Source organism: Rhinolophus hipposideros, assembly GCF_964194185.1.
Source record: "Rhinolophus hipposideros genome assembly, chromosome: X".
Classification (NCBI taxonomy): Eukaryota; Metazoa; Chordata; class Mammalia; order Chiroptera; family Rhinolophidae; genus Rhinolophus; species Rhinolophus hipposideros.
In genome coordinates, this window is record NC_138046.1 from 50,165,034 (window position 1) to 50,192,642 (window position 27,609).

General features: G+C 47.9%; 1 protein-coding gene across 7 annotated transcripts in view; it reads right to left on the reverse strand.

Moving 5' to 3' along the window:
- FRMPD3 (FERM and PDZ domain containing 3) overlaps positions 1–27,609 on the reverse strand; it is a 141,127-nt gene that overhangs the window by 58,667 nt on the left and 54,851 nt on the right. For 3 of the 7 annotated variants that reach the window (XM_081042955.1, XM_081042959.1, XM_081042952.1), the window contains exons 3-7: positions 25,745–25,828; positions 11,868–11,934; positions 9,330–9,484; positions 6,124–6,226; positions 3,143–3,188 (exon numbers count right to left, since the gene is read on the reverse strand). In XM_081042955.1, the coding sequence (XP_080899081.1) occupies positions 3,143–3,188; positions 6,124–6,226; positions 9,330–9,477 (297 nt within the window). In that variant the 5' untranslated portion in view covers positions 9,478–9,484; positions 11,868–11,934; positions 25,745–25,828. Of the gene's footprint in view, positions 1–2,615; positions 2,667–3,142; positions 3,189–6,123; positions 6,227–9,329; positions 9,485–11,867; positions 11,935–25,744; positions 25,829–27,609 lie in introns of those variants that run through there. The other 4 variants (XM_081042953.1, XM_081042956.1, XM_081042954.1 and 1 more) reach the window with 4 other exon arrangements.

Below are 27,609 nucleotides of genomic sequence, written 5' to 3' on the forward strand. Positions count from 1 at the left end.
ATGACCAGGAAAACATTGTGAGTATTAATTTTGGAGTTACAAATGTTTGTAAATGTTACAAATACATTTTAGAAAGTAGGCGAATTTGCAAACACGAAATCTGTGAATAACAAGGGTCAACTGTACATGTAGGCAAGTTTGACATTCAGTCAGGACACACTACTATGGCCACACTTGTAAAATATTGAGGGGTACTTTCAAATTGATTGGTAAGTAGCCACTGCCCTAAGATTTCTGGGTGCCACCTAACCTCTCCCCTGGGACCTCTTTCTAAATGACCAACTAAAGGGTTAACACCTGGCACAATTAGGAGGCCTCCAAGACTCTGCTCCAGTACCTATGACTGGTTTACATTCTGATTGGATGGCCCCTATTGTACAGGTTGCTAATTGTTTTGATTGTCATCCCTGTGTGTATGTGCTCCCCCACTTCCATATTCCAAGGGTTTAGAGAGCGCAAGGCCAAGAACTAGAATGTAAGTTCTCTGAGAGTAGGAACTACGTCTGTCCCATGCACTGCTATATTCCCAGCCTAGAAGAACACCTAAATTAGTAGGCATTGAGTAAATGTTTGACGAATGAATGAATGAATGAATGAATGAATGAGAAACTCGCACAGAGGTTAGTCAGGCTAAGGTGTTTGGAAGACGCAAGTCTCAAACCAAGTCTTAAAGGAAATGGCTATCTATTAGAAGAGATGTAGACAGGTATAAGGACAGAAGTCCTCAGGGCAATAAGGACTAAGAAATGTACACGGAGGAGAAGGAAATCATCCTAGCCACAGCAAAAAAGCCATGGGATGGGACAGTGGGGCATCAGAAGTGGGGGGGCAAAGGGGTGTCGGGGGCACTGGGATGAGAGTGGGATAGAGATGGAGGGGAGTGTTAAGCTCTTCATTTTGCACCTAAGTTTGGACACTTGAGTTTAGTTCAGGTTGTTGTGATGGCTGGAAGTTGGGTTTCCCTCATTCCTTCAACAAGTATTGATCAAGTGCCTACTGTGTGCCAGGTGCTGTTCCAGGCACTGGGGATACAGCAATGAACAAAACACAATCCCTATCCTTGTGGAGCTGACATTTGAATGAGGGAGATAGACAATAAATGCATATAAATATAATATTTCATGGGAATTGAAAATGTTACAGCCACTCTGGAAAATAGTCTGGCAGTTTCCTTCATAAACTAAACATACATTTAATATATGATCGAACAATCACACTTTTGAGCATTTTATCCCAGATAAATGAAAACTTATGCTCACAAAAACCCTGTACACGAATGTCTCTTGCAGCTTTCTTTAATTAGCCAAAGCCTGGAAACAGCCCAGATATCCTTCAGTGGGTAGATGACTAAACAAACTGTGGTACAGCCACACTATGGACTGCTACTCAGCAGTAAAAGGGAATGGACTATTGATATAGACAACAACTTGGATGAATCTCAAGGGCATTATGCTGAGTGAAAGAAAAAAAAACAATCCTAAAAGGTTACTATTATTCCTTTTATACAATATTCTTGAAATGATGAAATTACAGAAACTGTAGAACAGATTAGTGGTTGACAAGGATTGTGGGGTGGGGATGAGGTAGGTGTAGGTATAAAAGGGCAACTTGAGGAGTCCTTTTAGTTAAAGAACTGACCAGTCTCTTGACTGTGTTGGTGGATACATGAACGCACACATATAGTAGACTGACACTGAACCATAACCACACATTGTATTGATGTCCTGGCTTTGGCTTGGTTTTGATTCGGCACTGTAGTTATATAAGTCGTAGCCATTGGGAGAAACAGGGTTAAGGGTACACAGTGATGTCTCTACTAGCTTTGCAACTTCCTGTAAATCTACAATCAATTTCACAATAAAAAGTTAAAAATATTTCAGTTATGATGGAAAAATTAAGCAGTGTCAGGAGATAGTGACAGATGCTATCTTAGAAAGGGTAGTCAAGGAAGGCTTCTAGAAGAGGGTAACATTTAAGGAGACCTAACAAAGTAACCCACAATGGGTCTCTGATCAGAGCAGTACATTCTAACCATACAACAAGCATGGTTTTAGGGGAGAACTGGTGGCCATTTACATGAGTGGAACCCCATCCCCCTGTCTCACACCTGTGCACTGTCCCGGCTTTGCCCAGAAACATCATCTCTCTCTGGAAAATCTTTCCCTCTGTCTCTGCCTCTGTCTCTGGGAAACCCTGCCCCGTCCTTCAAGGTCCAGCTCAGGTGCATCCTCCTCAGTGAAGCCTCCCCTGATTTTACGCTCCTCATCCCCAACGGATGTGACCTTTCCTGAGGCTATGAGATGGGGTTGGGACATCAGTTCCGGGGTGCAGGGGAGTGTTGGGGACACTGGGAAAAGATAACCAGGCTGGAGGTGGAAGGAAGGCTCTGAGTTTTGCACCTGGATTTGTGCATTTGAGTCAAAATTCCTAGAAGGATGTAACCTGATAGTGGACACTAGGCCTTATGAATCCAACCCTTGAAGGGAGGGCCTGGGAAATCTTTCTTTTTAGTAAGTAGTCCCAGTGACTATATGGTCAGGCAAGTTTGGGAAATACCGTTCTAGTCTAAATCCTCAATTTGCGGATGAGGAAACAGGTCCAGAAAGGGAACTGACCTTTTAACTGGTCACACAGCCAGTTAGTGACTGAACCAGGGCTCAGCCTATTTGTGCAACTCTACCTCCCCAGCCACTTTAGGTCAAACTCGCCACACACAGTGCTGGGTCTCATACATTGCAGTCCATTTAGTAAATACCTGTATGAACGAATGAATAAGATTAGCACCTCCCATCTGCAAGGACTTTATGGAAGTTAGACACTAGACCAGTACATTTTGATGGGGCACAGCAAAAACGATGTAGAAAATATGTCTGGAACTGTGGCAGTGGACAGCTTAAGTGGGGCAAAGTGGAAGGCACAGGGCAGAACAGAGCACTTGCATAGCTCTAAAAAATCCTCAAGCCATGGATGTGAAAGTAGACAAGATGTTCAGAATGTATGCTTTAAGTTCACTCTTAAACGCTGGGCTCCTAAAATGTTGGTTCTAGTCTCTCCTCCCACCCTCTCTCCCATCACTGTCACTTTCCGATATGGGGTCCTCTCGTCTCAGGAGGAATGGCAGATGGCAAAGAGGCTCACTCACCTGATGAGTGTGCAGAACTGTAAGAACGATGGATTCCTTAGAGCTCCTACAGAGAAAAGAGGGAACAGGAGAGTAGTGTATCATGCACTAGGTATTCATCTGGCACAAGAAGCAACACCAGAATTTTCCCCTGGGCTGCATTCAGGTATACAGATTAGGACAGAGGGCAATCTGAGTATCTGCGTGGCTGCCTCGCCTCCCATGATTTGTGGCAGCTGACATAAACCATCCATGTAGATTCACCCAGGCATCTGAAGATGGCATTACTGTTATCTCTGAGGTTGTCATTTTTCAGGTCTTCTTTTTATATTCCTTATCACGTTCTTTCTGTAGAAATCCCCAAACCTTACGAGCAATTTTATTTGTAGACAAGGAAAACTAAAGGCCTGAATTATGGAACTCAAAGGGCACACAGTCAGAGTCTTGAGAACCATGTGCCACAATTATTGGCAATTTGGTATTTAAGTAAGAGGGGAAGTTCAAAGGAAAAACCAAAAGGAGGTCATTTGGTCATCGTGACTCATACTCAGCAGATTTGTTTGAACTGAAGGACCACAATATGAGAGCCAGAGAGCCACAGATGGAAGCCAAGACTCCCCAGATAGTAAATATTCAAAAGGATGAAGAATTTGAAACTCTTCCGACAAGAATTATGCCTGTGATCAAGCAGGCTATGAGGTATGAACATTTTCTCCCTGAAATATGAGTTTATAATCTTCTTAAAGAACTAAAAGTACTGGAAAGAGTTCACCTTGAAGAAGTGTCCTGTCTCCTTGCTGGCGTTTTTCAAATGTTTCTGGGAACAAAGGTATTCAAGAAGCAGCTCAAGATGCCCTTGGTTCTAGGTATTCAAGAAAGGCCAAGGCCCCCTGCTTAAGGACTTAGGACATTGCCCATATTTAGTGAGGCAAAGTTCAAGGATGAATCAGCTCCAGAGTCTGGGAAGCTCCTAGGAGAAGGAAGGAGTTGTGTTCCAGGGAAAACATCACAGGAAAACATGTCTCTTGAACAGGACAAGGGCATAGAGTAAGTTGGATTATGTGACTCGTCTGCTCTGGCCGCAGCCGTGTCTCACTACTTCATGTACAACGAAGCCAAAGTCCTTACAGTGGCTACAACTCTCCCCATTCCTTACCCTACTCCACACACTGGCTTCTCTCCTGCTCCCCAAACATGCCAGATGTACTCCTATCTTAGGGCCTTTTCTCTGGCTCTTCTCTCTTTCTCCAACATCCTCACGTCCTTCAAATCTTTCTTCAGATGTCACCTTCTCAGTGAGGCTGACACTGGCCAGGCTATTTAAAGTTGCATTCTGCTCCCCTGTGCCCAGCATTCCTGATCCTCTTTATCCTGATCTGCTTTCTACTCTTCAATAACATCCATCAACTTCTAGTAGGCTGTACAATGACTTACTTATCATGTTTATTGCTTACAGTGTGTCTTCTTCCACTAGAAAGCAAATGCTAATGCACAGGGATCTTGCCTGTCTTATTCGCTGTTGTATATTCAGTGCCTGGAACAGTGTCTGGTGCACAGTAGACACTCAATAATAAATATTGACTGAATGAATGATAGAACGAATGAATGACCCACTAGCCCCTGAGGTTACCACATGAGTGAGCTCTATTTTGACCCTGAAGGAGCTCTGGACTCCCTCACAAAATTGGGCTACCTTGTTCTAGGGTGCAAAGATATCCGCTAGAAGCAAAGCAAAAATTTCTGAGGAGTTGGGCTGAAAGAACCACAACATGCCCTGGTGTGGTGGTGGAGGGGAAAGGGTGGAGGGTGGGGTACTGCAATGGACAACTGAACTTGCAGAAGAGACAAATTAAAGGTCATTGAGCTAAAGGGGGAGCATGTCAAGGAAGACTTGCTGTTGACTTCAGGAGGGAGCATTCCAAATCCCAGAGCTAGCGAGAGTATCTGTTCCATACACAGAGTGCTAAGTCTGCCTTTGAAGGGGAGGCAGGGGCTTGGAGGCAGGTGGGCTTTGGGAGAACAAGAAAGATGAGCGGGATGAAACCACTCTGACCCCAAGAGGGGTTGAAGGGGATGGAGGCGGAGATGGAGAAGACTACACAAGGCAGAGAAAGAGAGTGAGAGAGAGAACATGGTTCCATTTGGGGAGAGAGAGCCAAGGTCTTCTAAACTGAGGTTCGCCCATGGAATTTAGAACATTCACTTCTATCCTCTCCTTCCTTCTCAACAAGTCTATGCAAGGGTGTGTGTGTGCATGAGGTGGCTTGTGAGGTAAACAAGTGTGTATGGTGTGTGTGTAGGGGGGTATGTGGTATGCATGGTGTGTGTGTGCGTGTGTGCTATGTAGTGGCATTGTGGTGTGTGTGTTGTATGTGTGTGGTACGTGGTGTGCATGGTATGTATGTGGTGTGTGTGGTAGCTAGTGGAATGGTGCATGTAGGGATAAGGGAGGGGGCAAGTCAATGTGATTACTCCTACGTACAGATGGTGGTGGTCCAGGCACTCCTTTCTCTCTCTCACCTGCCCCCATCTGTAGAGGGCACAAAGGGGTCACACACACCATGAACAAAGTCCACAATGGCAGGTTCCCTTCCTCAACCCACTGGCCAGGGATTCAGATTTTCTTCTCCTTGGTTCTTTTCTTTGGCGGGGTGGGTAGGAAACAATGTCTTGCTCACACTGTGCTTATCTCAGACTGGTCTTCTAATGGCATGTTTGGTTCTCACTAGTCACTTTGTCTGTCCCACTGCACAGTAAGTCAAAAACCAAGGGGCCTGGGTGAGGGGAGTAGCTGGGCAGAGGAAGTGAGGTGAGCTTTGACTGGAAGGTGTTCTTTGTGTCTGCTCACATCCCTGGAGAAGGCTAAGCCAGAGTGTGTGAGGGCCCCTGGGGCCCCAGAAAGACTGGCCCCTGAAGTTCTGGGTAGCCAGGAGCCCTGGCTATGCCCCAGTCAGGGGACGAGGCAGTGCTCAGCTCCTACCAAGGGCCAGAAGGCCTGTTACCTGATGAGTTCTATGAACCTCTTCCTGGGGGCTTCACGCACATCCTCCTCATTAACAGCCACAATCCGGTCGCCAGGCAGGAGCTTGTCCTCAGAGGGGCCTCCTGCAGAGGAGAGGAGAGAGGTGTGAGGGCTTGGGGGCCACTGCTGGAAAAGCACAGGTGTGGGCAGCAGTCGCCAGTGTCTAAGGGAGCTGAGCCCCCCAGATGGCACAGGCTGAGTGGTGCTAGTGCTGTGGGTTGTATTTGAGCTCTGTGCTGCTGCTGCCTGTGGCAGCTGGAGGGCAGAGGACTGAAGAAAGAGAATGGAGTGGCCCTCCTTTGGCTGGGAGTAGTATGGTAGCAAAGTCCTCAGATGAGGTTAATGAGGGCTCTCCTGGTTGGTTCTGGAGAAGAACACAGACTTTCATTTCAGCAGGAGGCATCTGCTCAGGCACAAACAATGACTTCCAGACTACTGGAGGTGGTACGCGTGATGGGAGGAATCTTCTTACTTGAACATTATTGATACTCACTGCTCCGGAATGACTTAGGCATTCACTTGCCTAGGGACAGGCAGATCAACTAAAAGACCCAAAGGGTTTATTTTCTTTCAATTCTGAGGGATGCTCCTCTCCAATAAGTGTGTGTGTGGAAGGGAAAGGCACAGACCCTAAATTACGGGCGGTTCAAAATTTACATTCTCTCCTTCCCATCTTTACTGTTGAGGTTAAGAAAGCAGACCTATTTGAAGGATGTACCTTCTTAGTTGGGGTAAAGGGTGGGGGTGGAGGGTACAGGCAGTGCTGCCTCTGGTTGTTTAGCAAAGATCTTCTTGGAGAAAAGCTTTTTAGAGATTCAGGGAGAATGAGAAGTCAGACCCAGTCTTACTCAAACCTGAATGATATGTTTAATGATATGCCCCAATCTCAAACCAACATGGTCTCTTGTTTGTGGCCTCTTTAAAGGGCTAGATCCCAACTGCTCCTTCTTTCTACAAAGAAGTGTGCTGTGCAAATTCCAAAAACATGAACAAAAACCAAGCAGTCACGTCACTTGAGCACACAGCTCAATGGCTCTGGAATGTGGGGCCTGTGTGCTGAGGGTGGCTATGCTGGCTCAGCCAGCAACGTTCACCACTCCAACTGCAACAGTTCTCAACCCACTCAGCCAATTCTCCCAATAGCACAGTGACCTCAGGAGCAGAGAGCGTGGTGGTGAAGAATCCACTCTGCAGCCAGCCAGACCTGCACTCTGATCCCAATCTGCCATTCACTAGTTGGGTGACCTTGGAAGAGACATTTAATCTGTCCTCATCTGTAAAATGGGAAAATAGCAGGTCCTACACATCGTAAGAATGTTAGGAAGATAAATGAAATGATAAGTGTATAGCACTTAAAACAGTTGATTGATGTTGGTAAGAATTTCATAAATGGTAGTTGTTATATCCTCCAAGGGACAGTTCCTTCAACTTATTTAATTCTACCTCTGCCAAAAATGCCAATATTTTAGGTGAAGGCCACTCTACCTATTCCCTCCTTCCTTCCCTCCCTTTGTGCCTCCCTTCTTTTTAATGGAAATGGTCCTCATAGAAGTCAACTCTTTGATGGCAGTGGTTAGGTGCTTTCACACACTGGTTTGTTGGCCTGCTCAACTATAATCGATCTTCTATGGGATACTTCTGGTCTTTTCTTACGGTCTCAAACACAGAACCAAACAAGGCTTCTGCATTTGGGAGCCACCTGGGCCAGAACAGCTCTGTGAATCAGCCCAAGTCCTCACAGGGCTAGGCCTGCCAGCTCCATGGCTTTCTGTGGCCCTCACCTGTGGCTTTCCTTCTCTCAACTTTTCCAACGCTTCCTCTTCATTATACAAGCTGAAACCCTGATCTAGGCCTGGGGGCTTCCTTCTGCCCTGTGAATTCTGTCTCCTTTGAAGTGAAACAAGGGATTTCTGGTGGTCTGTTACTAAGTTTTATCTGGTTCCTCTTACTGAGGACAAATTTGCTTTCTGAGTGGAGACTAAAAAACCTTTAGCCAAACAGCTTGAGTGACTTGGGAGCCTTAGGTCAGCCACCAACTCCTGTACTGAATTGTTTTTGTTTTTTTTTCCTTTATGCCCTCTAGTTGAAGAGAGAGCTTACAAATATCTTTTTCTTTTCCTCTGAGGATTGCAAAATTCATCAAATTTCTGCTAGACCAGTTTGTACTCTGGCTGCTCCTCTTGACTGAGTGAGAAACTGTTGTAAACATCTAAAGCCTCAGGCCCAGAAAGTCAGGAATAAAGCTACTTTCTCTATGTCTTTTCTGTCAATGTTTGGCAGATTTGGAACAAAACAGTGCTTAGGCCCTTTCCGTTTCATTCATGATGTCACGTTTCACACTTCAGGTAGGGCTTTCACTTGTTCCAATCTACATGGCCCATTCAAGCTCCACTTCTCCCACATGGCATCAGACAGGCTCAGGTGCAAATCCTGGCTCTGGTGCTTTCTAGCTGAGTGACCCTGGACAAGTCATTTCTCTTTGTCTCTGCCTCTGTTTCTTCATTTGTAAAATGGGAATGATATTACTTACCTTGCAGGCTTGGCTGTGAGGATTAAACAAGATGATGTAAAGCACACAGTAGTTACTTAATCAATGGTAGCGGTTGTTATTGTCACTATAGCTTTCAGAGATTTCATTCCCCTCCCCTCCCCTCCCCTCCCCTCCCCTCCCCTCCCCTCCCCTCTCCTCTCCCACCTATGGTCGGTATCCTGATTCCAGTCTTCAATGGCTGACCTATTTAATGAATGCGTACCAGTCTCTACAGCCTGATGGCTAGATTCTTGGGAATGGGAACTGTCTTGTACTTCCCGACAACCTTGCTGGGCTTAGAGTAGGCAATCTAAAAATACTTGTAGAATTGAAATTAAATTTCTCATCCAAGGCACTGTGGCTCTTCTTTGAAGGTTCTATGCAAAGGGAAGCTTTATTAAGCTTCCCTTAATAAAGGCTCTACTAAACCATCAACTGCAGCCTCTTCCTTAGAGCCCCAAGCAGCTTCAGTAACTTGTGTCAATCCGTCTTAAAAGAACAGGTCCCTCACACAGTGATTGGCTTGTAAGTCTTCACCTACTCTTCACGACTTCCTTGGAAACACGGTACACTCGGGAGCTCTGCTCTTCAGGCAAGATGTGTGGGTATTGGGGGATAGGAGCCAGGGCCAGGGGTACACCCTGAGGGACACCTACCTGGCCTCACAGATCGCACCACCACAGGCCTCTCACTGCCAGCCACGAAGCCAAAGCCATATATAGGGTCTCGGTGAACGGTCACTTGTCGCAGTGTCTCTGCTGGCAGCTGCTCACATTCCATAGCATTTGCGCTCTCTTCCTGCATCACATGACTGGGGGAAGGGGAAGATGGGAGCAAAACAAGATGCAAAGGCAACTAAGCCTCAGAACCAGCTGGGAGGGACACCAATTAGGGTGCTGGCCATGCACCTGAGAATTCACACACTCAGATTCCTGCATCCTCTGGAACCAGCAGAGGCAATGACCGCCTCCTATTTCAGATCAGAGAAACAAGAGTCTAGAAAGGAGAAGCCGCTGGTTTACACGGCCAGAGACAACAGAGGAAACTGGTGCCACAAAGCCTGACATTAGAGTCAATCCTTTCCTCAAGATATTGGGACTCTAGAAGGAGCCTAAATGCAAGTATGTTATCCTGAAAGTTAATTGGTAGCACCCATTAAATTGGCTATTAGCTCCTTAAAAGAAACCAACACCTTGAGGAAAGAGACTACAAAACAGGCAGGTCCATGGGGAAGGACTGTGAAGTCACTTCCAGCACCATCATCAAATCTTTGTGCGATAAACTATTTAGATGGTGTATGTGTGAGGACCGCTGCCTTACACAACTGTACATATGACAACTTATTTCAGTGAATGGGACAACTGGAAAATGACTCATGTGGGCAAAAAGGGCAGCTGCATCCTGTGGCTGCCAGCAGAGCTGAACCCCAGATGAGCTGGGAGAAGAGAAATCGCTGCCCCAATACCTGGGAGGGATTACAGAGAGCTCTTCTGATGCTCACAAATTAAGTTCCTGAACCTCAGGAATTGCACAAGGATTTTATAAAGGTTTCACAGCAAGGGCCAGGGTGAGGCAAGGGCGGGTCTGAGTGCAGTATTTAAAGAGCCCTAAGGGGTTAGGGCACTTCCCAGGGGCAGGGAAGGAGTTAAAGAGGGGAATGAATGGCCAGTGGGCAGGACAGGTGGAGGTAGGTAGAAGAGAGGGGAACAGAGTCAAGAGACCCAGAGCCTGAGCTCCCTGGCGTGGCACCACTCTACCCTCTGAATTTCTGGCCTAATACATCGGTTGAGTTCCCTAGCTACAATGTGTGTATTATTGAAAATTCAGGTTACTTTTGAATAAGATACAGAGGGCTAGGAGCTAGTTAATCAAGCTAGTGTAAGGTTTGTAAAAGAAGTGGGAGGTGCTGACACTATGAGTGATTATTGACTAGCTAAGAATACCAACTTCATCAGCAGCAAATGGTTTCAAGCAATTAGGTCGTACATCAGGACACAAATTCAGTAATTAGAGAGGAGCTTTAGGACCATTTATGGGGGGAAAAGATTTAGAGTAATTGCATAAAAGAGAAATTCATAGTCCTGGGCTTGTCTCTATCATACCGTGTTTCCCTGAAAATAAGACCTAGCCGGGCAATCAGCTCTAATGCATCTTTTGGAGCAAACATTAATATAAGACCCGGTCTTATTTTACTATAATATAAGACCAGGTATAATATAATATAATATAATATAATATAATATAATATAATACAATATAATATAGTATAATACCGGGTCTTATATTAATGTTTGCTCCAAAAGACACATTATAACTGCTTGTCCGGCTAGGTCTTATTTTCGGGGGAACACAGTAGAAGAACTCGGGAAGACAGACAGACCATGGCTAATTTGAATCCGGCCACATCAAGTCTAGCTGCTTGGGGGGGAGGGTCTGTGTGTTGCCCCTCAGGGAGGCACGAGGGGCTGCTATGATGAGGTCAAGCCTCCGGAAGGTAAATGCAGAAACTGGCTCCTTCCCTCCCACACTGCTAAGACAAATAGTCCCTTTTCAACAGAAAGTCACTCAGAAGCTGGAACATGGCTGACTGGTGTCCTGGATAGGGACTGTCCCAGGACAGGGGTTCAGGGAGGGTGGGCTCAGGCTGGCACCTCTCTCATTTCTGCTCCCAGTGGCAGGCAGCAGCTTGGCCTTGAAGGGAGCCAGAGAACATCTCCCTGCAGCTGCCATCTTGCGTCACCCTCGGGGATGCTTCTGAAATGAGACCTTTGCCTCCTGTCAACTAATCTTATTGGCACAAAAGAGGCTTCTACTTGGGATGACACCAGCTCATTTCTGACACGGGCACCAGCCAGGGCAGGCCAGAGGATGAGAGTCTGTGGGGCTGTGCAGACTGTGGCGTGAGTAGCAGGGACACTAGCAAGGAAGATCCAGGCGCACATGGGAGCACTCCGTACACTGTTCTGTACTCAGGGCCCCCTGGCCACTGCAGACTCAGTTTTGCCACCTTTTTCTTCCCGAATCTGGGGACACTTCAGTCTTCATTGGGCCTTCAGGTACTACTAATATTGATTAAAACAGACACTCCTGGAGCCAGAAGAACCAACACGTTAAGAGCCTTTTGTGACACAAGTGTTTTGCTTTACTGTTTTGACTCATGTTAATCCATCAACAAGTATTTGTGGAATGCTTACTCAGATAGTCGGAGCTCCAGGGGACACAAGAGAAGTCACAGGTCTCTGCCATCAAAGAGCTTCCAGTCTAGTGCAGGGAGGAGAGACAAGTGTATACTGAACAAGAGAATCAGAGTGATAACTGAGAACAGTATATGAAGTCCATCATTAAGATCCAACTTGTGTGTTCAGAGAAGGGGGTGGAAGAACTGGAGAAGGTGCCATGGAACAGGCAGAGACTGTGCTACATGGCCAGGAAAGGGTAGTGATGGGAAGAGAGACAAGAAGCCAAGCTCTGTGCATGGGCAGCCCCAATCTTCCCACAAGGATCCAGCTATTTGTCCCATAGCCACAGACATGTCTCTAGGTGTGACCGGAGCACATTTATCCCTGGGTTGTCCCTAACTGAGTTGGACAAAGTGTCCTTAACTAGATCCTCCACAAATTCTGCAAGCAGTCCTTTCCTCACACTGCCTGGGCCTTTCCAGGCCTGTGTGGTCAGGGAAGAAACACCCGCATTGTCAGACCAGAAGGCCATTTTACAATGCAAATGGAAGTTGTCCCTTCCCTCCTGGGGTTTGCATTTTTCATGCCTGCAGCTCAGTCCCTCTGAAATTTGCTAAGTGCCTGGAGAGTTGGGAATGACACTGAAGGCAAGCAGTGACAGATGACAGGAGTTCATCTGCCCATGGGTCATGTGACTTCCCTCCTGGGGGAAGTAGACGATTTGACTTTGAAAGACCTTTGGCTTCTGGTACCTTCAAACAGGGCAACCCTGAACAAAATTATGAAGCAGTCGAAATTTATGGTCTCTCCTCCCCACCTGGAATTGATTCTGAGATCTTTTATTTCTTCTGTTGTTTGTCCCAAAGCACATGGTGCCTTCGCTCTGTCCCCTTCCTACCCAAGGCCCCCAAAGATAGCCCGTCACCCCGTGCAAGGCTTGCCCTCTCTAGTCAGTGGCCTGGGTAAAGGCCTACCCTTTTTCTTCTGCCTAATGGTAACAACACTTCATAGCCATGTGGTTCTTTTCATTTTTACACCGATTACTTCATCCAAGAACAGGTGCTTTTACATCCATTATCTCCTCACAGTGTCTAACTATCCTGCCAAACAGGCTAGGTGATCGCTCTTCCTCCATCCCAGCTCCCAAGTTAGGCAAGGAAGAAGTGACCTATAGAGGTGAAGCACATTAGCAGCCCAGCTGGAGCCTGATCTCTCTGACAGAGCCCACAATCCTGGTACCCCCACCTACACCCACTCAGGGGCCTGGAACCTCTGGCTATTGAGTCTCCATCACAGGGCTGGCCCAACCCTGTGGCCAGCAGCACCAGAGTCCCGGCGAGGTCTGGATGGCCAGCCCACATCCTAATTAACCTGTCTCCGAGCCCATTCACTCAGAGCTGTTGGGAGACTGAAATGAGATCATGGCTACAGAAGCACTTTGGAAGGTTAAACGTATCACGCAGATGCAGAAGTGGTGATTTTACTGGTAGCATTACTCGGAGTGGCCACAGAGGCAGAGAAACAGAGCTGGAGATAAACTCCGCCTGCTTCACAAAACCCAGGCCCTTCCTCCATCAACTCCTTGCCTCTAAGAGGCAGCCCCAAAATGCACTCTGTCCCCTTGTTTTCCAGGCAGCTTTCTCTGACCCAACTATCAGTCGACCTGGCTCCCTGTAGATGCCTTGACTCCAGTTCCTCTGTGGCTAAACTGATCCCCTCCCTAGCTGTCCAAGGAGAGATTGGCAGCTGGAGCTCACACTGACAACTGTTGCTAGGCAGGATGTGGCTAAAGGACAAGTGAAGTGAGAAGATGGATCAGATCTGAGCTGATGCTCTCTCCCTTGCCCTTTTGGGCAGGAAGGTAGATATATAACAGCTTAGGCTCCCGGGCATCAGCTTTCAGTTCTCCATCCCTCCTCGCCTTTGGCTCCTTTTTCTTTACATTTGGTTGGCTCCTTGGGGAGTCTTGTCACTCTGCTCACAATTGGCAGGATTTGGAGCCATGTGGGGCCAATTAGCCCTCTGATTCCAATCACAGGAGCCTGACTCTCCCGGAAACTCGAGGGATCCAGCCTGGCAGCTGGAACCTCAGGAGATTTTATCTTCTCCTGGTGGCAGGGATGGGAGCCCCATCTCCGGGGCTCTGAAGTAGCTGCGCTGGGAGCCCTCTTGTAAGGAACTTGAACACAAACCCTTCTTCCTGTAAAGGAGCCCTCACTTCTGCTGCTTAAACTTGAATGTGCATATGAATCACCAAGGGGTATTGCTAGAATGATTCCGATGCAGTAGGTCTGGGGTAAGGTCTGAGACTCTAATAAGTTCCAGGGCAGTGCCCATGCTGTGGGCCCACAGACCACCCTGTGAGAAGCGAGCATCTAAAAGAGTGTTATTGTCAGACAATGGGAGGGCCACAGTCAGGTGGAAGGACGGAGATTTCACTATTGCGGTGTGGCATTGAAGGCCCCATTAAAACACAAATGCTATCTTGGAGAAAGGACACAAATTCAGGAGGAGGATTCACTGGCTGAATGAGATTTACCCCAGGAGAGAATACAGAGGGCTAGAAACAAATATGAAATCAGACAGATAAGGTTGCATTAGGGGAAAGAAGAGAAAGATCTGAAAGATGGGGTACTACTTAGCCGTACTGAAAAGTTCGGTCAGCAAAAGGACAGCCTGAGGATGGGAAACATCTGGGAGGAAGTCAAGGAAGATGCTGAAAGAGAGGACAGTACAGAAAGCAATAGCTGCCATTTCTTGAGGATTCACTGTGCACCAGGTTCTATCCACATATTGCCTCACTTCAGCCTGACAACAACCCATTTTACAGATAAGGAAACTGAGATTTGGGAAGAGCATTAAGTAACTTGCTCCAGGACACACACCTGTGTACACTGGTGGAATCACCATGTTAACCTGGGTCTGGCCGACTCTAGAGCCAATTTTCCTATGTGATTTTTGCCAAGCACTTGTGGACTAAGCAGTTGGCCAGCAGAGGATGAGTAGGTAAACTCATCACTGAGGGCCACCCCAGTGCTGTCTGTCAGAGCAGTCCTCCCTTGAGTCACCACACCAGAGGGCACATATCGGAGACCCCAGCCCCAGAACAGACTTCCTACAACGCCTCTAAGTCCACTCTCCTACATGGGAGATGCAGCCCATAAGGCCTCACCTGTCTGTTAACTTCAGTCACCATCAAGAAGAAATCTATTCACCTCTGGTTATCCCTCAGAGGTCAGACTGTCACCCCTACAGTAGTGTGTTCATAACCTAATGTCACCCTTCTCTTTCCTTCAAACCCTTCCACTGTGCCCGCTGGAACTCTCAGTCAATAACAAACTCCCCTATATACTTAATTTATTCTCTGAAAGTGCCCTTTATCTTCTTTGCCAATGGAGGCCTGGTTTATTCCTTGATGACATCACTTTCCCATTAGTGGGAAAGCTGTTTGTTTTTTTTTTTCTTTTTCTTCCCCTCGCAAATCTCAAGATCTTCAGGACCTGTAGGCAGGGCAGGTGTCCTTGCTTGCCATGCCTCCTCCAAGCCATTACTCCTTCCTTCTGCAAACACATCCTGCTCCTTTGAGGAACATGCCTACCTCCCAATTCTATTCCTCTTCCTCCCTCCTCGTTGTTATCTACAACCTCCTGGGCAGTCCCCACATTCACTGAGGACTTTAGTTCCCAGTCACACGTGATTTTCCCCTTTACTCCAATTCTTTTTATTTTATTGTGTTAATATATTCATAACATAAAATCTACCATTTAACCATTTTTAAGTGTACAGTTCAGTGACATTAAATACATTCACATTGTTGTGCAACCAACACCACCATCCATCTCCAGAAATTTTTCATCTTCCCAAACTGAAACTCTGTACCCATCAAATACTAACTCCCCATTCCCCTCTCTACCCAGTCCCTAGCAACCACCATTCTATTTTTTATCTCTATGAATTTGACTATTCTAAGAACCTCGTATACATGAATCATACAATATTTGTCCTTTTCTGACTGGCTTATTTCACTTAGCATAATGTCATCAAGGTTCATCCATGATGTAAGCATGTGTCAGAATTCCCTTCCTTTTAAAATCTGAAATATATATATATATATATATATATATATATCACATTTTATTCATGTGTCAGCACCCACTTGGGTTGTTTCTACCTTTCAGCTATTGTGAATAACGCCTGTATGAACATGGGTGTACAAATATCTGTTTGAGTCCCTGCTTTCACTTCTTCTGGATATATACCCAGAAGTGGAATTGCTGAATCGTATGGTATTTCTATATTTATTTTTTTTTGAGGAATCACTATACCGTTTTCTACAGTGACTGCACCATTTTACATTGTTAACCGCAATGCACAAGGGTTCTGATTTCTCCACATCCTTGCCAACACTTGTTATTGTTTTCGGTTTTCTTTTTTTTTCAATAATAGTCATTCGAATGGGTGCACCCTCTCCAACTTTTGATATCATTGGTGAATTCAACATCCATATGTTGATGAGGAGGTCTCCAATAACTGCTTTCTCCGCTTCTCTCTGTCCTTCACACCACTGTCCCACCTAGATTTGGGGCTGTCATCAGATATTACACCACCTCCCAATCTCCCCCACCAGCATCCCCATCTACCCTACCAGTTTACCTTTCATAAGGATTCCTACCGCAGGAATCGTCAGAATAGGTCATGATCACATATTCACTTCCCACTTGGTATTTCCTTTTCCTGGAAATCTTTTCCTCCATTCTTTGCAGAGGCTACTCTTCACCCTTCAGGTCTCAGCTTAAATGTCACCTCCTGAGAGAGGCTTTCCCTAAGCACTTGCTCCTAATTATTTACTTTTATACTCCCTTTCAAACTCCTTACCTTCACTTCCCTACATGTCCAGATTAGAGCTGCTGATCTATCATTATGATCATTCTCTTGCAAACACTTTCAACTCCCTTACTTCCTCTTCCTCTGCTATACTCAATGCAAAAACCTCACTCCTTGATGAACTCAACCATATGCATTCTTCATGCCTGCATCTGAGTAGCTTAAGGCAGCTGGAGAGACCTCACAACTGTGTAGATGGCTTTCACTTTATATTCACCGTCTCAAACCTGGTATGGGTTCTCAACGCGGTCTGGCTACCACTTTCACAATCTCTAAGATGACTGTTTCATAGCTCCTCTTCTCTCCTTGATCTTCCTCACCTTCCCATTTGTCCCAACAGGTCTCAGCTGAGGACATTTTTCCATATGTTATTGATAAAACAGAGCCATCAAATGAGAGCTCTCTCATTTGACTACCACCAAATCTACACTCTACCCTGTCTGCATCTGTATCCACGATTCCTTTTTCCCTCCTGTTAAAATGGAGGATCTTTCTTCTATCAATGGCAGATCTATTCATATTTGCTCTGGTACCATCCCCTCCCATCTTCTGAAGGACTTTGCTCCTTTCGGCATTCACTCTCTTACCTAAATCATCAATCCCTCCCCTTGTCCAGAATCGTGCTAGCATGCCAATGGAAATGATCCGTCCTTAAGAAAACAAACAGAAACCAGCTCCCTCCACTCCACAGTTACCTTACAGTGCCCCATTGTCCAGCTCCCCTTCATAGCAAAATTGCTCAGGAGTTTTCTACACATATTGTCTCCACTTCATCTCCTACTTGCTCCTCCAGCCACTATAATGTGGCTTCCACATCTGTATCACTCTACAGAGCCATTCTTAAGGTCATGAATCATCTTCAAGATCATGTCTCACTCCTCATCTTAGGCAGCTTCTCACTGGCTTTTGACGGAGTTGATCACTCCCTCCTTCTTGGAATGCTGGCTTCCTTTGGCTCCTGTGACTATCTCCTGACTCTTCAACTACCTTTCTGCACAGTTTTGATTAGTCTCCTTTGTGGCTTCTCCTCTTCTGCTGCATCACTAGACACTGCCGTCCTTCCCAACTCAGTCCCAGGCCTTCTCTTCTCTCTCTACTCTCTTTCCAGGTGATCCCATCACTACCCAGGCTTTAAACACCATATAATCTATATGCAGACAACTCCCAAATTTGCATCCTACCCACACCTCTTCTGTGAGCTCCCAAACTCCTCTCTTCCAACTATTTATTCTGAAGTCTCCACTTTTATGTCACAGGAATCTCAAACTTAACATGTCCCAAACTGAACTCTTGATTTACGCCCGGCCCCCGCCACCAGTCTAGGCCTCCTGCAGCCTATGTAATCTCAGTACAGGGCACCATCATCTCTTCAATGTCTCAAGCCAGAAACCTTAGAGTTATTCTCAAGTCCCGTCTCTCTCTTTCGCTCAGCCCCCATCTCTGATCCCTTTTCACAGTTGTTCACTCAGAATCTGACCAACACTCTTCATCTCAATGACTATTGCCTAGTTCAAGCCACTACCATTTCTCCCTTGGATTGCTGCAGCAGCCTCCTTTCTGGTCTCCCTGTAGCCACTGCTGTCCCCTTCTAAGTTTGGTTTCTACAGATATTGCAGATGTCCAAATCAGATCCTATTGCTCCTGCTTCAACCCTGTAGATGTTCCCCACTGCAAGTTAATAACATTCAAACTCCTTTTCCATTGTCTACGAGGCCCTGTGTGATCTCCTCCTGCCCTCCTTGCCACACCCCTCTTATGCTGCTCTTACTCTTGCCTAGAACAATCTGGCTCCACTGGTCTCTTCTCAACTTCTGAACACATCAAGTTATTTGCCACATCAGGGCCTTCCCATTGGGTGTCTCCTCCTTCCGGGAAACCTCTCCGTTCTTCACATGACTGACCTTTCATCGTTCAGGCCATCACTTAAACATCACCTCCTCACAGAGCTCGTCCCCGAGAGCTCTGCTCTGCTTATCCCTGTTACTACAACCTGTTTGCTTCCTTCATGAGACTCATCATGATCTGTAATTGTATATTCATTTATGTGATTAGTTGACTGTAAACCCCGTAATAGTACTGACTATGTCTCTTTTGTTCAACAGCGTATCTCCACCGCCTAGTATGGTACCCAGCTCATAATAGGTGCTTAAGAAATGTTTTCTAAATGGCTCAATGGATGCACGGATAGGAATGATTTTGAGGCATACAGATTAGAATCCTCTGGCCATTCTAATGCAGTTCATTATCAAATGCCTACTACTTCTGCCTGTCTGTGAAAGACAGGTTTCTGGATGGGGAACTTGGAAGGTGGGAGAAATCCCTCAACATCTCCGGTGAAAGACGAAAGTTGGGAGAAAATGGAGTGAAAGGAAGAATACGAGGAGGGTTACACTCTAAGAAGAAATGGGAGCCAGAATGGCTCCAGTCCTTTTAGGGATACCAGGGTGGGAAATCTAACAGCTGTTCCTTCTCAGGGAACAAATGTTTCTTTAAAGGACAAAGAACTTTTCTTTCAGAATGGCCTGAGGCTGGGGTGGGGGCAGGATGACTTTGGATAGTCCTTTCCACTCCTGAAAGTCTCTGTGTAGACAATCTGGGTACTTTACTAGGGTTGCCTTCCTCTTTCCCTCCAGGTCTGCATGGCCCTGCAACTTCCTCCTCAGTTAAGCTTGGAGAGGCATCTTCTGGGAAACCTGCTGGTATCTGAATTCATTTTCGTATTGTCTAACCCGATGCTTTCCCCCAGTGGGCTGGAATGGAGACACCTGTCACCTGTTCTAGTAAGTCACGAGGGAGCAGGTAGAGAGACCAAAGCCATTTGTCCTTCCACAAATACCTGGGAGCCTGGAGTAACCTCCCAAAAGACCAACCCCCATGATGCTTCCGAGAGGACAGGACGAGAGGACACTGCAGAGGACCCACTTGGCAGCCGCTGCCTCTCCTCCAGACTTCTCCCCTCAGAGGCTATACATCCAATAGACTCAGACACATTGTCTAATAGGCCCAGACACACTCCTAAACTCTCCCTGCTGGAGCTGCCAGCCTGGTGACAGATGTGAGGGCTGTGCCAGATGTGAAGCTGCTGCCATATGGCACCGTGGGTCACAAGGTCTGAAGCTGCTGCCACTGAGCTGTGGCAGAGTTAGTGCAGAGATCCTTGCAGTTTAGCCCTCACTCACCTGTCACTGGCAGAGGCAGTGAGGGGGAACTGGAGCAATAAAATATTCACGAGAGCTTGAAGCAGTTGTCATGTCACTCCAAAGAGCCCTGGGGCACCCCAGCCCCCACCTTCCATATACCACACCAAATGTTTCTGAGGGAGGAAGAGACAGAGATTGACTGGGCCAGAGCGGGAGAGATGAGGAATGGAGGGAAAGAGCAGGAAAGGGGGCCAGACGGAGCCGGGAGGGAGGGGAGAGGTGAGGTGAGGCAGAGAAAACCAGACAGAAGCAGAGAAACTAGGCAAGAGGAGGGCCTTGGAGTCACTGAAGAAGAAAGGACAGGCTTGGAGAAGGCAAGCCCGACAGAGAACCTGTGCCTGCCAGTTCTGTTTTGCGTTAGCTTTTTGGAGGCCCACTCCAGTGCCTCTCCTGTTCTCTAAATGCCCTTGCACTGCCCCTACCCCACCTCTGGGCTCTGCCCTCAGGCTCCTGCTACTGGGAAAGGGGCCATATGGTAATGGTAAAAAGAGCCTTCTGGTCTAAGGCTTGCAGTGATCAAACTCCTTGGGGAGGGGCACTGTGATTATGACATACCATACCAACAGCATTACAGCACCCTCCCTCTCTCACAGATGGGGATGTGGCAAGCAAGGGGCAAATCGGAAGCAGCTTGGAGAAGAGACGCAGCCCACTGTCCCTACGTAGGCCAATTCCCCAGCTACCAGAGGCTATATTTTTCTTGTGAAAGAGAATGAGATCAAGAGGAGAAAACAAGAAAGGGAGAACATTCCAGAAGGTGGGAAAGGGAATGGTCATGATAGGAAAAGTGGAGTTGGCATGGAAGGGAGCAACAGGCCTGAATTCCCCCCTCGGTAAATACATCTCTCCGAGGCCAGACTGGGCTGCAGAGTTCCGGCATAGAATACTAAGCCAGGAGAGGGTCCCTGGCCACCCAGATCTCTCTCTCTTCTTGAATCCTAGCCTCTAGTCTGCCAAGGGGTGAACTGTAAACAAGGCTTGGAGGCTGGACAGGGGGAGCAGGTGTGGGCAGGAACTGCTGGGAATATCCCAACAAGTAGCTGCCTCCAGTAGCCAAAGACCCTCAAATAGCGTCCCTTGGCCGGCGCCAGCTGCGCAGGACTCTGGGCAAAGCCTTCTGAAGCCAAATGAGCACCTACTCTGCTGGCTGGCTGTGCTGTCTCCCTCCTTTCTGTGAGGGTACCGGGCATCGATGGTCTGAACCCCCAGCCTGGGATGCCCCCAACCCCTGACTGGTCAAACAGCCAGAGAATCCCAGAGTTGGCAGGGACCTTGGAAGTTTATTTACTTCACTTTTGTCCACCCTCTGCTGACTTCCAGAAGCAGCAGGGGAAGACTTTCTAGAGGACTGCAGCTGGGTACTACAAAAGGGGCCAGACTGGGGCAAATAGAGAGGGAGGACATGGAGAACAGGCCCAGAGACAGAAGGGTAGCAGAGGGGCTGTGGCAGGAGGCATGAAGACTACAGCCTGAGTGGGGGCGGGGCAGGGTGCCGGGCAGAGGTTAGCTAAGAAGCAAGAAGCTGGATTAGACCCAGGGAGACAGTGAGTAAACCTTTTCCTTGCTCCCTCTTCTCATGTTTGGCTCTGCTAGGGCACAAGGTCCTCTCCCCAGGGCCCTTTCGGGGAGCTTGTGTGGAGACGGCAGGACAGTCTAGTCATAGCTGGACAGAGAAACGCACATCTATCCCGCTGCTTTGCTGAGATGCCCATCTGCCCCCTCCTTGACTGAGATGATGCAAGTAGTATCTGAAGCCTAGGCACCATGCCCAGCAGGCGCCAGGCTGACCTCCTGTGAGGGTACAAACAAGAGGAACCCTCGGCTTCCGCCCGGTGTACCGTCTCCAAGCTATCCATCCAGGAGTACTGGGTGGGGGCAGGGCAGAAATCAGGACAAGAAGCAACTCGACAAAAGAGGTTATGTAAGCAGAGGCCTGGTAAACTCATGTCACCCCATCTGGAGGTATCCAGAGATGCCACCTACAGCCTCAGGACAATGAGATACTTTTTATTCTGCCCAACTTCATCTTCCTGCTGAGACGGAGGAAGGAATTATAAGGTCTTTCCTAAAGAAAAGGAAAGATCTTATGGGATCACAAAAGGGAGAGTGAGGTTGGTGAACCTCCCCCCCAGGAATAAAAGCCAAAGGCAGGAGCAGGTGCTGAGTTACTATCTCAGAGGGCTTGAATTGGCACCCAAACACTGCGCCTCCCCTATGTTGCTAGTCTGGACATCCAGTTTCCTGGAGGTGGGTGCCAGTAAAACTGCAAACCTCAAAGGGCCTGTGGGCTTGTCTTTGGGTGGGGGTGGGGGCGGCGGCGGTGGTAGTAAGCAGACTGTACTCTAGTCTGCAACCAGGCTAGGGAGAAACAGACTCTAAAGGGATCGCAAGAAGCTGCAGGCTTCCTACTCGACAACACGGATTCAAAGATGGACCCCAGACTTGACTCACTAAGGTAGAAAAAGCAGACCCAGGCATTTTAGAAAGAACCAAAAAGGGTAAGGAAACAATGATTTTTTTTTTTTTTTTTTTTTTGCTTAACCTTTAGTTACCCAGAACATTCTATTAATCAGAAAAGCCAAGCATTCAGGTTTTGGCATTACACTGTGTTTGTATTTTTTTTCTTCAGTGATTAAAATCCACAGAGCTAGGACTCTATTCCAGAATAATGCAAACTCAGCTCCCATCTCCCTTCTTGTAAGGGGAACAAATATCGGAGTCCCCTGCTGTGAGTCACAGCCTCCCTCCACCAGTTTTTCGATAGCATTCATATGCAATAAAATTTAACTGAGCACGTCCTATGGGCCAGGCATGGTTCTGGATACTGGAGATACAGAGATAAAATAGGCCAAGTCTCTCCCTTCAGGGAGGTTGCAGTCTGAGGCGGGGACAGGTATATAAACGGACAAATATAAAACTATGTGTTACCTGGCACCACAAGAGGCAGCAGAGGATGCTATTGGTGCACAGGGGAGGGCCCGTTTCCCCCCACCTCTTGACTCCCAGCAGACCCGGAGCTGAGTGGTCAAGGTGAATAGGAGCCTAGTAGACGGACAACATTGAAAAGGGCATTCCAGGAAAGGAATGTCAAACATGATAGCAAACTAATTATAAGGAAGATTCTGTAAAGACGGAAACCTCTAGGTATTTAAGCCACTGCAATTAGAAGAAGAGATCGTAGAATACATTCAGGCAAAAGTGAAGGGGAGCTTTCATTTCTGGTTGCACGAATGACAGCAGAGGACTTGTGTTACCCACTGGCCCCTTCTGTGTGGCCTTGTGAGATGATGCAGTGCACTCAGAAGAGGCCACAGATATGAGCAGGAACACAGCCCAGCATTGGGGTTACCAGTCATACAGCCTACGTGCCCCCCAAAAGTTACACATGGAAGGACCCCTCTCACATCACAGAAGGAGGCCAGAAGGACAGATTGCCGGCAGATGCGTTGAGATCCAGCCACTGTAATGGAGACTAAAACCACGAAGTTCATGCACCCCACTTCGCCCACACTGAAGAGGGTCCCTGGAAGCCAGCTCTACGAATCGGCCAGGGCGAATGGTGGGAAGTACAAACAGCCCTAGTGCAGGGCCAGGTGTGATGCAGGAAGAGCCCCTGGGGATCTGGCCACATTCTGTTCAGCTCACAGGGGCCAGCTTCGGGGAGGAAGGGAGGAAAATCAATAGGCACAGCAATACCACTACTCAAGAATCAGCCGCAGTTCCTGCTACTGAAGTCCTGGCCAAGAAACAAACCCCTTCTTCCTCCCCAGGACGTGGGAAGATGGCTTTGCTGAGCATTGCAAGGCTCTAAAAAGTTTTTAGAAAATAATTCCTAACAGACGTACTCAGATAGAGCCATAATGTCAGATTAGCAACTCCAAGCCAGCAGACCAGACACTTGTCTAATTAATAAAACTTATAAAGCAGAACAACTTATTGATGTTACAGGCACGGCACTTAGTACAACAAAACCCAGTTTACGCAGAACGCTCCGTGTTCTTTAGGAAACCCTTTTCTCCTACAGTCTGCACAATCCCTTCTTTAATGCAAAGGGGGTTGGGAGAGGAGGGAATAGTGCAGAGCTCCGGGCAACTGGCTGGGCAGGGGGCAGTTCAAGGAGCCCAGCTGGCGAAGGCAATGGCACCAATCTGCCAACATTCAGTTCCAACCTGGGCTTTGGAGGCAGTGGCTCTGGGCTGGAATCCCAACTCTGTGGCAGATTACTTAATCTCTTGAGCCTCAGTTTCCTCATCTATAAAATGGGGCTCATGATAGTACCTACTTCAAAGTACCGACATGAAAATTAAATACACAAAGTAAGTGCTCAATCAATAATGGCTATTAACAATCATTATTATCATTGCCATGTTCAGATACCTACTAAAAGGATTTGCTGTACTGATATAGCTTACTGGGTTTGTCTTTCTCCACAGAATGTAATGGGGGTGATTTGAAAATTGGTTCAAATCTCTTTGGACCTTGGGCCCGGACTTCATATTTACAGAATCAAATAAGTTTTGCTGTGGGGAAAACAAACTCTGTTTGACTACTTCATTTAAGCCAACTCCTCATCCTATTTCTAGTGGTTAACAATGAGGGTGCTGAAGTAAGACTGCATGGAAATCCCAGCTATGCTTCTCACTAGCAGTGGGACCTTGGGCTTGTCCACGTCTCAATTTCCACCACCTCAATTTTCTCATCTGTAAAATGGGGATAATATCAGGAACTACCTGACAGGTTATTGCAAAGATTAAATATGATAATACATGTAAAGCACTTAAAACTATGCCTGGCACACAGAAAGTGCTGGGTGAATGCCAGCTACAGTTGTTATTGTATAGGAATTCTTATTACCACTTAAAGAGCTTAACACAAAGCTTGGCACATAGTAATAGCAGCTACTATGATCATCGGCATGCTAGGCAAAGATGAGCGGCTGGAGAGAGAGGAGCAGGAGATCTGGGTCTTTCTAAAAGGGGGACTAAGTGACTTAGGATAAAGTCACCTTTGTGATCTCAGAGGCCCCCATCCCTTGAGTTTCACACAGCTCGAGAAAAGAAACTGACAGGTATCGGCCCGCGTATTCCCATTTGCCAAGGTTTTTACAAGAGAAGAACCACCTCACAGAGTGGGCTTGCCTCTCTGCCCCGCGAGGCTTCGTGAAGGCTGAGGCCACGCCAGGGCAGGCCCGCCAGGGTACCCCGGACTTGAAGACGCCTCGGCGCTGGGAGAAAACGCCTAGTAGCCCCTACACTTCCGACTCAGAGCTTACCCTCCCCCTACGCCCCCGGGGCGGAGCTTTGGGGCGGGGCTGGGACTGCAGGGACCACCAAGAAGACACGGCCAAGCCTGTAGGGTGTCACCCCGGCTGCCCTCCAGGCTTCTAGCTCTCCTTTTGCCCCCTCCAGCAATAAACTTCCCGCTCACGCCGTCACTTTCTCACAGGAGTCCAAAACCTCAGCACTGTGCATCTTGCCTTCCAGTTTCCTCACAGGCGGCTCCGTGAAGGGGCCCGTGAGCGGCCTGACCCCCTGAACTGCTCCTTGGGGGCTCAGGTGGGGGTGGGGGATGTGGGCCACGAACGTGCCAACTCCGTCCATCGACTGCGGTCTCCGAGTGGGTGCGCACCCAGGACCAGGGGCCCATGCCAGCACCGCCGCGAGTCACTTTGAAGAGCCGGCGAGGACCCCGACACTCTGCTGCCGACCCCCAACCCCACATACCCTAGCCTCACTTGCCCAGGCGCCCCACTTTGTGGCCCTTTCCCAGGCGAGCCCAAAACCTGACTGCTCAGAGCTTGGTACTTACTGTCGGGGCCTCTCCGGACCGCCTCCCCCTCGCGCTGCCCCTGGCTGTGCCCACCTCCAACAGCAGCAGCAGCAGCAGCGGTGTCTGTAGGAAGAGAGAAATCACGCCTGCCTTAGAAACCCAGCCCCTGCTGTGACCAGAATCTTAAAGAAGGAGGCGACTGGCTCGGCCCCAAAGCCGAGGACGAGGTGTCGGTGTCGAACTAGCAAGGCAGCTGGTAAACAACGCGTCTGCTGCCTCTTGCCCGCCCGCCTGCAATTCCCGGGCGGAGGAGCTCCCCCCACAACACTGGACAGGACCCCCCGGGGGAGCTGGAAGCCAACGGGGGCTCCAACTATACAGACTAGCGGATAATCCAGCTGCCGGGCACTGTGCTTTACATCCATTTTCTCATCCCAGCATCCTCCCCATTGTACAAAAAAATAACACCATAGCTCAGGGCAGCAAAACCAATAGCCCCAAATACAGGAGCTAGTAATAAATGGTGGGGCCAAGATGTGAAACGAGAGGGATCTCAGATTGGCCGCTGCCTGCCTCAAAAGCCACTTTGTTCTACTGCAAAGCACATATGAATACCCATGTCTCAACCTCCTGTTTCCCCATTTTTCTGACAGGAGTAGGGACAACTGGCAGCTTGGTGGAGGTGGTGGCGGCGCCCTGGGAGGCAGGATGCTGACTGCAGTACCTAGTGCTGGACGGGGAGAGGCCCTCCCTCCCTCTTTACTTCATCTAGGATGTGCCGGGCCTTGCAGGAGACACACAGTGTAATGGGAGGTAGTCTTGGACCAGGGGCCATCCAGGAAACAGACACTGAGCCTGTGTGGTCTGGCTTATGCTAGAGGGGTCAAAGGTGGGGTGCAGAGGCCCTAAGGGAGGGGGCAGCCACTGGTGGGGACAGGAGGAGAGAAGGGGCTTGCAGGGACAGCATGGGGAGGGTGCTCTTCCCACAGGGCTGATTTTGACTCCTTCCTGGTACTGGAGTGAGGGCTCACACCACCCATTCCTACTTAAAGGACGAGTGGAAAGCAGCCTTGCCAGGAAATTAAGCCCTGTGGCTGTTCTATGAGAGTTATCCTAACCTCCGTGCCCTGGCAATGACATATATGAAATGGGAAAAATCTCTTACTCCTTCCTTCCTCGTCAAAATTAAGAAATAACACAGTATTCCTGCCTTTGTCTTCTGATCATGAAAAAAGCAGTTTGAGAATTTGTGTTCTTCCTGCTTTGCCCCCCACTTAGCCATTCAGTCATTCATTTAGCAAATATTTATTAGCATCTACGTAATACGTGTCAGGCACGGTGCTAGGTGCTGGGCACCTGCATGGTTCTGTGTGGAAGTCTACATGGGAGGCAGAAAACACACAGGGCTTAGGAAACACATTTTAAGTCCTAGTTCTTTGACTAAATAGCTGTGTGACCCTGGATGAGTCACATATCCTTTTGGGACCTCAGTTTTCTTGTTGGTCAAACAGAACTAATAACGCCTTCCTGTCTTACTTCATGGGGGTGTTTTTGAGGATCAGTGGAGGTAATAGACGAGAAGAAGCTTTGAAAAGTATAAAGCCACTAGACAAATGTTAGGGATTAGTTTGTCTCCAAAGTGGGAGGGGGCTGCTGGGAAGGAAATCTTAGAAGAAATTGTGGCTGACTTCCAAATTGATTGCACTGGATTCCATCTTCCCGGAATCACTGATCCTGCACCTGGGCAGGAATCTCTGCTCTGTGAAGTACCGTCCTCCCTCAGCAGTGCCCATGACACCCAGGCTAGTGATGAGCTGGCCTTAAGCCAGGGGGATCATTTGGGGGACCTGAGAGGAACCAGTGGGGCAGTCTTGGCTTCCGGGTCTCTAATTCTTGGCAACGGC